The following is a 10,834-nucleotide window of genomic DNA, read 5'->3' as shown; positions in this document are numbered from 1 at the left end:
TGGAGAAGATGTCAGCAAGGTTGGACCTTTTATAGATTCTGGACGAAGATTATTTCTCCTGAATCCATTTTCCAGGTCATATAATTTGCTTAACATTTGCTTTTGAGCTTTCAACATGGTGTCGGTGAGAAGTTTTCATTTTTCTATATCATGCATATGTTCTTCTATCCTTCACTCATTAAGCTGGACTTGTTTCGCTGTTTGGGAGACTTAGGGGTATATTTACTAAACTGCAGGTTTGAAAAATATATAAGCAGCTTTGTGAGAGCATCTCACTGCCAGTCTATTTTAAATGTCTTAAGCGCACAGAGACACAATGGGCCTGAATCATCAAGAAACGTATCTGCCATTTTTGTGTGTATTGTATGCTAAATTAACCTGTGCATGCCCAGAACCGCACCATACGCAGCTAAATGCAGCAATGTTCGAGTCACCTTCGTATGCAAAGGACACTCACTACAACCTATGATTTCCGGGGCAGGGAAGGGACATACGCCCGTAGTCAATGTAAAGTAAGGGAGAGCCAAACTCGAGCGAGCGCGGCATCGTCCAATTCAAGCCTTGGATATCTCAAAGTTACTTGTTTTTCCTGAAGTATCTCTTGCTCCAGCTACAAGGCTAGTCTAAGTCCTGATTACTAGTGACGACGGCTGTGTATGCATGCTATAACAGGTGGTTGCAATCAGGAGCAGGTGCATATATTATTTTATCTTCTTTAGACACTAAGATCATCTGAATAATGTTTGCTTAGTCTATTAACTGTTGACATTAATTTAATTGGCTGTTTTCTTTCTGTGCGTCCTTTAATGAATGTATATTCTACATAAGCATTGGCCGCATCCTGCAATGTCTTCTGTAGTGGAGCAGACTTGCACCTATTCATTCATCACCGCACGTATCTTCACATCCGTTCCTTCGTGAATTCGGGAGTACGCAGAACCGATTTTGCATTTTAAAATAAACGCACAGGCCCTGTCTTTCCTCACCTATTTCCATTTGGGTTCCTCTAGGATTTGTACTTTACACCGAAAAAAAAAATGGTTCTACTGGAAAATTTACCACCTCAAATAGATGAGTGGAAATCAATTTGCACATTGTTACACTACTGAATTGTGAACAGTACACACTATATAATTTTTTCTTTATTTTGGGTCCATTTGCAGCAGAAAAGTCAAATGATTAAATGCCTCATCATGCTGCTCGCCTCTGACGTCCGCACACCCCTCCATGGCTGCGTCCTCCTCGTGGTCTCTCACCTGGTCCTGACTTCCGGCCGCCGAGATGATTGTGAAGAGAGAGTCCTGGCCCTGCCTGAGCCTGTGTCAAGCCGCCATGTGACCGCTGCTTCCGGGCCCCGCTGACTGGTCTCCTGACCGCCACTTCCTCCTACCTCCTACCTCCGGCTGCCGTAACTTCCTGCTACTGCAGGCCGCTGCTTGGGCCTACCACTCGGCTGTTCCCTGCTCCTGCTGTCTCCAATCGGGTCTCAGGGTCCTGCCTCCTCCAGCTGTCCCGGACTCCTAACGCCTCTCTGCTGCCTGCAGTCTCCTGCTTGATGCCTGCTTGTTGCCACCTACTGCCTCGGCTCTCCCCGCCGCCATCACCTTCTGCTTCGGTCTCCTAATGCCTCCTGCTCCAGTCCCCTCAGCCAGCCTCCTGACGCCTGTTGCCTCCCTGGACCGGTCTCCTCATCCAGCTTCCTGATGCCTCCTGGTTCCCGCTCCTCCAGCCCTGCTTGACTCCGACGGGATTCCACGTGCCCATCCCTGATTTGGACCTCTTTTCCCGCCTGCTCTGGACTCTGTGGATCTCTTTGGACCTCCTCCCTGCTTTGGATCTTTTCCAGCCTGGTGCTCCACTGTGATCCGTCCATCCACTCACCGCTGACCCCTGCTCCTGGGGACTCTCATCCCGGTCCTCCTGCTCTCGTGGGCACCCATCCTGGACATTCTGCTCCCGTGGACACTCATGCTCCGGATGTACTGGTGGTCACTCTGCTCTCCTGATTGTTTGCTTCGCTGACTGTTATTGCACTATTTTTTAGCTGTACATGACTGTTTTTGCTCTGATTATCCGTTTGCTCTGCCTTCTCATTACCCACTATTGCTGTACCTTATTGCTTTAATTGGTCATTTATTATTATTGTTATTGTTCCCCATCCACTGTTCTATTGTTATTGTTCCCCATCCACTGCGCTTCATAGTAACCTGTACATTAGCTTCCTCTTCCGAGTGCTCCTCGCCTCTCTCCCCACACTCTGTCCTCTCCTTCTCTCCTGTGTTGCTCCCTGCTCCAGTCTCTCACCATGCCGCCCCGCTCGGATCCTATACCCATCCTCTCTCCTCGCCACCTTCATGGTCCCAACTCTCATTGTCCCATCTGTCCCTTCTCTCACCCCCCCCCCTCGCTCCATCAATCCTGATAATCTTATCCACATCTCTCCACTTCCCTCCCTCCCCTTCTCATGTGCCCACTGGAACTCCAGGTCCATCTGTAACAAACTCTCCTCCACCCATGACCTCTTCATCTCCAACTCTCTTAACCTCCTCGCCATCACTGAAACCTGGCTCTTCTCTTCTGACACCGTCTCACCTGCTGCTCTCTCCTACGGGGGTCTCTCCTTCACCAACTCCACCAGACCTGATGGACGTCCAGGAGGCGGAGTGGACCTCCTCCTGTCCCCTAGCTGCACTCTGTCCTTCTCCCAGGCTCCCACCTCGCCAAAATCTACCTTCACTAGGCGCAACCTTGATGCCATTGACCCCGCCATATTCTCCTCCTCTCTCGATACTCTCCTTTCACCTCTTCCCTCCCTGGCCTGCCCTGACCAGGCGTCCTCCCTCTACAACCTCTCCATCACTACTGCCCTGGATGCTGTCGCCCCGACCTCCTCTCTCCGCCAGCGCCGCCTCATTCCCCAACCCTGGCACTCCAAATTCACCCGCTTTCTCCAAAAGTGCTCTCGCACTGCTGAACGCCTCTGGAGGAAATCTCGCTCCCTGGCTGACTTCCTTCACTTTAAATTTATCCTCACCTCCTTCTGCTCCGCTCTCTCCCTTGCTAAACAATCGTTCATTAAGTTTCTCTCTTCTCAAGACTCTCTTCTCAGTCCTCCAACCCCCGCCGCCTCTTTGCCACTTTCAACTCCCTCCTCTCTCCACCCCCCCTCCCATCCCGACTTCCCTCTCAGCTTCTGACTTCCCCACATTTTTCTCTTCCAAAATTGAGGCCATCAGACTGAACATCTCCTCCTCCCATATCCCTCCATCCTCCTTTTTCCCCTCACCTTCCCCCAGCAACCAACTCTGGTGCTCCTTCTGCCCTACTTCAGGTGAAGAAGTTCGCTCACTTATTCTATCCTCTCCACCCTCTACCTGTCATCTCGATCCTATCCCCTCTCGCCTCCCCTGCTCGCTCTCTCCAACTGCCTGCTCTTACCTAGCTCACCTCTTCAACCTATCACTCTCCTCTGGCGTAGTCCCCTTTTCATTTAAACACGCTCTCATCTCTCCCATCCTCAAAAAACCCAATCTTGACCCCACCTCTCCTGCCAACTATCTCCCTATCTCACTTCTCCCCTTTGCCTCTAAACTACGTGAGAGGATTGTCCGCAGCCGTCTCACCAGACACCTCTCGGACTATTCCCTCCTCGATCCTCTCCAATCTGGTTTCCGCCCCCTCCACTCCACCGAAACTGCCCTGGCCAAAGTTACCAATGATCTACTTTTAGCCAAATCCAAGGGTCACTTCTCCGTACTCATCCTCCTTGACCTTTCTGCGGCCTTTGACACCGTAGACCACCCCCTCCTGCTACAAACCCTTCTCTCTCTTGGCCTATCTGGGTCTGTCCTCGCCTGGTTCACATCATATGTCGCTAACAGCTCCTTCTCTGTATCCACGTCTGGCTCCTCCTCCACCCCTTACTCTCTTTCTGTCAGATTCCCTCAGGGCTCTGTTCTCGGCCCTCTACTCTTTTCGCTCTATACCTCCTCCCTTGGTGCTCTCATCTCCTTCTTCAGTCTTCAGTATCACCTTTATGCCAATGACATCCAACTCTACACCTCCTCGCCCGATCTTTCCCCCACCCTCCTCTCTCGTGTATCCGACTGCCTCTCTGCCATCTCCTCCTGGATGTCCTCCCGTTTTCTCAAAATTAACATCTCTAAAACTGAAATCATTTTTTTCCTCCCCCCAGGCTTTCCTTCCACCATGACCTCTCTATCACCATCAACAGCACCACCATCTCCTCTGTCACCCAACTTCCCTGTCTGGGCGTTACCTTCGACTCCTCTCTCTCTTTTGCACCCCACATTCAATCCCTCGCCCAAGCCTGTCGCTTCCAGCTTCGCAATGTTGCCCACATCCGGCCCTTCCTCTCTCAGGATGCCACCAAAATCATCATCCACGCACTCATTATCACCCGCCTTGATTATTGCAACCTCCTCCTTACTGGCCTCCCCCTCGCCCACCTCGCCCCCTCCGCTCTATTCTCAATGCGGCTGCAAGACTCATCTTCCTCTCTCGGCATCCCCCCTCTGCCTTGCCCTACACTGGCTCCCCATCCCCTACAGAATCCTTTTCAGACTCCTGACCACAATGTACAAGGCTCTTTCCCAGTCCACTGCCCCCTATATCTCTAACCTCCTCTCCATTCACACTCCTGCCCGCTCCCTGCGCTTGGCCAATGACCGTCGCCTCTCCTTCACCCTGGTCACCTCTTCCCACTCCAGAATCCAGGACTTCTCCCGTGCAGCCCCCTTCACTGGAATGACCTCCCTCGCTCCATCCGTCTCTCTCCCAATCTAAGCATCTTCAAACGGGCACTTAAAACTCCCCACTTCCTTAAAGCCTACCATCCTTCCACCTAACTCAGTATCCCCTCTCTCCTACCTGTCCCCTCTCCCTCCCATATGCGTCAACTGACTCCCTTTGTGCCTGAGTCTTGTTCACCCTCCCTTAGGATGTAAGCTCATTTGAGCAGGGCCCTCTTCCCTCCTGTATCTATACCTGTTCTTCTGCTCCTTCCTTACTGCATTAGCCTGCCTGGAGCCTCCGAAGTTTGGTATTTATTGTTTATTGTTCAGTAATGTCTTACCCTGTATAGTCTACTGTTTGTGCAGTGTACAGCGCTGCGGAACCCTTGTGGCGCCAAACAAATAAAGGATGATAAAAGTAATCATGTATTCCACTTCCCAATTGACTTCCTTTCAATAGGTAGTGTAAACACAATGAACCACTAAATGCAAATGACAGAGCCATATGCCTAAGTGAGATCCTTGTAGACACAGATAGCATTTGAAGACTGCCTATGAAGATATATAGATATATGAGCTTCAAAGGAAAATTTCTTCATAGTTCATATTTTAGAAAATCTGGGTGCCATTCCATACTGAGGAGCAGAAATCACAGCAGGGTTGTGAATATCAGGTACTGGTGGTGTCTGGGAACAGTTATAATCACATAACTTTGGAAAAGGTATTTCACATTGTCATAATTCCATCATGTTTGCTATCAAAAGATGGACAAATTCATAAGGGATGTATTAAAAGTTAGGTCACATAGTAGAATTGGGTAGAAAATCAGGCAACATGCAAATGGTGATTGAAAAAAGTATCACAGCCACAACCCCTGGGGGTGGGGATAGGTGTCTTTAAAAAACTGAGACCAGTTACAACAAATTGTCAGACTTGTTGGGAAATCAATTCACATTGATAAGCTGTCCATCTTCCATGCCAATTTTCCTTGGCCAGAAAAGGCAATTCACGCAAGTGCTACTCTGAATGTAACCGCCTTTTATTTTAAACTGTTTTGCTTGTTATGTCAATCTATTAATTATTTATTCATTATTTGTTTATATCTGTATGCCCTGTACTTTTGTATATTAAATATATAATTTAGCATCTTGCGTCCTTGATACTCTAACGAATCCATTAGCCTGTTAAGAAGAATATAGCTGGGCAAGTTAACCCTTTGAATGCCAGTGTGGGATTTGTTGATACATTTGATTTACAAGCTGTGTGTGCTTGCATTTACATTTGTGTAACAGTCTGTAGGTGTGAAGAGTTAACCCTTTGCTTGCTGCTATGGGTCTTGCTAGTCTATGGATAGCTAGAAGCCTTGTGGGCCAGTGTGGGACAGTATATTGAGGTCCTATTGCCCGTATTCATTCGGTGGTGGCAAACCTGAAGTGTGTGAGGTGTGAGCGCTGTTTGGGGGTGATTCAGTAGGTCTATAACCTGTGTGATAAGTATAGAGAGACTGCGGGCTACAATCGTGTGACCTCATACAGCGAACACCTCAAAGTCACGGCAGCTGGAAGCGTGTTCGCAACACTGTTTATCCTTTCATCTTTACCATTTTCTTTTGGCCTCTTCTCATCTTTACCATATTCCTGGAGAATTCTCCTATGTTTACCCTCTTCCAACTGCCTTCTTTTATCTCTACCCTGTTCGTCGCGCCTCCTATCACCTTAACCATATTTCAAGTGCCTCCTCATCTTTGCCTTCTTCCTGCTGCCTTTTCTCATCTTTTATTATTATCATAGGTTTGTAAAGCGCCACAGTGCTCCACAGCACCGTACAGTAGGGAAAACCGTACATACATAAAACAAGGACATACAAGGTAAACAAAATAAATGCAGACATAAAAACAAAGGGTATGAAGGATCCTGCTCATTGGTGAGCTTACTGTGTAAGTGGAAAAGGGAACAGCTGAAACAAGAGGAGCAAATATGGCTGAGTGAAGATTGGGACAGTTGTGAGGGTGCATTAGTGTGAATAGTGTTATTGGGGATAAGGTCACCTCTAAAAAAAGAGATGGGTCTTCAAAGAGCATCTAAACATTTGAAGGCTGCGGGAAAGTCTGATTGAGCATGGTAGGGAACTCCATAAGTGGGGAGCAGCACGGGAGAAATGTATGAGGGATTGAGAGGTTGTTATCAGAGATGAGACAAGGCGCAGGTCAGAGATACATCAAAGGGGGCGGGAGGAAGAGAATTTTGATATGAGATTTGAGATTTATTGCTGAGGACTTTGGGCCTGATTCATCAAGGTACGCAAACTCATGTTTCATACTTTGAGTGACGCAAACCCTTATATTTGCATTGGAGTTTGAGATTGAGTTGACTTTGAGTGCCGTATCTGCTCTGTTTGTGCTGCGTATGTGGTGTTTTACGTAGCTCAAGTCCCGTTTAGCAGATGCGTATGAGTTTGCGTACCTTGATGAATCAGGCCCTTTGTTGGTAAGGGTGAGCAATTTGAATTTGATTCTGGAGGACACAAGGAGCCAGTGTAGGGATATTCAAAGTGGTGCAGCAGATGTGGAGCGGTGAGAGAGGATGATGAGCCTTGCAGCAGCATTTAGGATGGATTGAAGTGTGTATATATGGTTGTCAGGAATGCCAGATAGCAGGAGGTTGCAATAGTCAAGACAGGAGATGAGAGAATGGATAGGAGTTTTGGTAGCATGTTGAGTAAGGAAAGTGGAGTTGAGAGGACTGGGAAAAATCTTTACCATATTCCCCATGCCTTCTCTCTTCTTTTGGTCTCCTCTCATCTTTTACCCTCTTTCCATTGTCTCTTCTCATCATTCTCCTCTTCCTGAAACGTGATAAATTTTATGAAATGACTTCATTGGTACAATGAACTTCATTTATAGCCTATGTGGAATCTACATGCAAGTGGCTTTCCTTAGCTGTAGCCAATGATTGGATACTTGTGGACTGGGCCATTGACTGTCTTTTGTTTCGTGGCTCCTAATGAAGCAATGTGCTCAGCATTCTTTAGTGTTCTGTTTTTCTTTTAACCAATGGATTACAAACAGATAACTCTAGGAAAGAAGAAAAGAAGATTCCTATGGATTAGAAGAGTAAAAAATAAGGCAACAAGTTAATGAATGAGTAATTAAAATATAATATTTTCTACAAAGTGTCTGTGTCTCTACTGACTAGCAGTTTGCTAATATGGAACTACTGGTCACACCACACCCTGGCGGACAAGAAATGCTGGCACTTGTTGTGTATCAAGTGCCAGTATGCTTTTGACAGCCAGGCCCTACCACGGGGAGGAGCTAGGGGGGAAATTTCCCTGGGCTTCTGACTGGCATTGGGCTTCAAAATTTTCTGACTTACTGTTTTTGTATTCACAATTGTTTTTCTTGTTTATATATATTTAACCATTTGCAAGCTATGGGCACTGGTTCTGGTTTCATGCAGCTTTTAGTATTTCTAATTTTTTTATATATATATATTTTAGTCACCAGTCATCAAGTTGATGATGAAGACTGGTGCATGTAATGTGCAGCGACTTCACACCTCTTCCCCTCTCTCCCTTCCCTTACCCTGCGTTCCTCCATCTCTTCCTCTCGCCCTCTCTCCCCCGTGTCTCTCTCTGTCTGTCTACCCCACCCCTTAGATTGTACGCTCCGTTGAGCAGGGTCTTCTCTCCTCTTGTCTTCACCACTTTTAACTCTGCTGTCCAGCTACTTAGCCCTCCTCCTTGAGGACCCTCTTCCCCCGTCCCCTCTCGCTTCCTCCTCTCCCCTCTGGGGGTCTCCCTGTCATCCATGCCTTCCCTCTTGGACTCCGTCATTGGCGGACCCTCCCCCCTCCCCTCCCTCGCCCCTCTAGCTGTGCTTTGAGCTCACTGAGTTACTGTGCTTATTGTTTACTGTACTGTGCTGTCTCACCTCATATTGTAATTTTGTTTGTCCCTGTACGGCACTACGGACACCTAGTGGTGCCCTATAAATAAAAATTAATAATAATAATAATCAAGATATGCTAAAGATATGTGCAACTTTAAATATACACATAAAATAATCGACGATAATAAAAGTTCCTTACTGATATGTATATATAAAAAGAACCTTTATTTACTGAAGCATAAGTTCCCAGCTATGATCTGAGGGACCATCTTCACTTTAAAATTTGTTAACCCATATTGGGTGTTAATTGGGCTACATATATGCTTTCTGTAAGTTAAACATGACAACTCTATACTAATATATGACAGAACATTAGTAAAATTCTGCATTACTTGTATAATGGCTCTTTTCACTTCTTGGTTCCTCAGGCTGTATATCAGTGGATTCAGCATCGGTGTCACTACTGAATAGAAAACAGCAGCTATTTTGTCTTGTTTCTCAAAGACACTGGAAGGAGAGCGTAGGTAAGTGAAGAATATTGACATGTAGAAGATGGTGACACACATGAGATGGGAAGAGCATGTACTGAAGGCTTTCTTCCTGCCCTCACCAGATTTTATCCGTAGAATGGATGAAATGATGAAAGTGTATGAGATCAGGATGGTTATAAATGAACCTAGGCCGAAAGAAAGTGTGAAGAAAAGAGCTACCATGTCACAGGGGAAAGTATCCGAGCAGGACAGTTTGAGTAACGGAGGGATGTCACAACAAAAGTGGGTTATAAGGTTTGAACCACAGAACTGTAGACTGAATACACAGCTGGTGTGTATGGATGACTGCAAACAGCCAAAAGTGGAAGCCAGGACAACCAGACACCAACATTTTTTCTTGGTCATTATTGAGACATAATGGAGAGGGTGACATATGGCAGCATATCGGTCATACGACATGTTTGAGAGGAAAAAAACCTCTGTCCCCGCTAGAGTAGCAAAGAAGAATAACTGAAGGGCACATCCATGGAATGAGATGGTCTTCCTCATGGAGATAAGGTCAGAGAGCATTTTAGGAGTTACAACTGATGAGTAGAGAAGGTCCACCAGAGAGAGGTAACTCAGGAAGAAGTACATCGGAGTGTGGAGGTTGGAGGTGTTATGGACAACAGCCATCATGCCGATGTTTCCCACTACGGTCACCATGTAAACATGTACGAACAATATGAACAGGAATTGGGCAAGTTCTCTATTGTCAGTAAGTCCAGAAAATAAAAACACTCTGACTTGGGTTTTGTTTATGACGTCCATTGAAATCTCTCTCTGTAGTGGTGAAATAAATATTGATTGTAAATATCAAAGTTTAAGACATTTTGACTGTCTTAAGTCTTCTTCTATGGGTGGCTCAGTGGATAGCACTTCTGCCTCACAGCACTGGGGTCATGCGTTAGATTCACGATCATGGCCTTATCTGTGAGGAGTCTGTATGTTCTCCCCGTAATTTAATCTAGTTAAATTGACTCTAGTCTCTCTCGGCTGTGTGTATATTAGGGAATTTAGACTGTAAGCTCCGATGGGGCAGGGACTGATGTGAGTGAGTTCTCTGTACAGCGCTGCGGAATTAGTGGAACTATATAAATAAATGATGATGAGGATGCTCTTTCCCTCCTATGTTATATCTTTTGTTCTACTTACTAATCTGTTTGTTTACTCAAATCCCAATGTTTACCTCATAAATATTCCTCTTTTGACTGACTAATTATCTACCTCAATGCTATCAAAATCTCTTATGTTGTCTTTTAATCTACTCCCTCTCCTCTCCGTCTTCACTGCTTCTTATAATCCCACTCTAATGTCCTTTACTCACACTCTGTTACACTTCTCCTTTTCTTAATAATCTCCCTCTATCATTTCTGTCAACTGTTTTTTCCTGTAGTGCTGTGTGAGGACCATCGCAGTGTGTATCTCATCTCCTGCATGTCTTCATCTAAGTCTTGTGATGTTTTCATGGCAATACATATAGTATATAATATATGTAGTATATAATCCATGCTTCAAACTATCACAATGTTATCAAAACAATACATTTTCACACCGTGTGGTCTTCCTGAAAGCCACTACACCTGGCAAACCTAACAATATTAACACCTCACGAAATGATCACCAATGCTTAATACATTAAATACTGTAACACCAATAAA

General features: G+C 45.9%; 1 protein-coding gene across 1 annotated transcript; it reads right to left on the bottom strand.

Moving 5' to 3' along the window:
* Positions 1 to 8,867: 8,867 nt before the first annotated feature.
* Positions 8,868 to 9,944, bottom strand: LOC142150365 (olfactory receptor 5AP2-like). Its single transcript, XM_075205560.1, has one exon. The coding sequence runs from the start codon at positions 9,942 to 9,944 to the stop codon at positions 8,868 to 8,870; it is 1,077 nt and encodes a 358-aa protein (XP_075061661.1).
* Between the last annotated feature and the right edge of the window lie 890 nt (positions 9,945 to 10,834).

The sequence above is a fragment of the Mixophyes fleayi genome, chromosome 4 (assembly GCF_038048845.1).
Source record: "Mixophyes fleayi isolate aMixFle1 chromosome 4, aMixFle1.hap1, whole genome shotgun sequence".
In the NCBI taxonomy this organism is placed as follows: domain Eukaryota; kingdom Metazoa; phylum Chordata; class Amphibia; order Anura; family Limnodynastidae; genus Mixophyes; species Mixophyes fleayi.
Note: the sequence above shows the minus strand (reverse complement) of the source record. Positions and strands in the feature narration are given on the sequence as shown.

What these genes read in the sequence shown, in the direction of transcription:
- LOC142150365 (XM_075205560.1), bottom strand. Translation starts at nt 9,944, where the DNA reads ATGGACGTCATAAACAAAACCCAAGTCAGAGTGTTTTTATTTTCTGGA.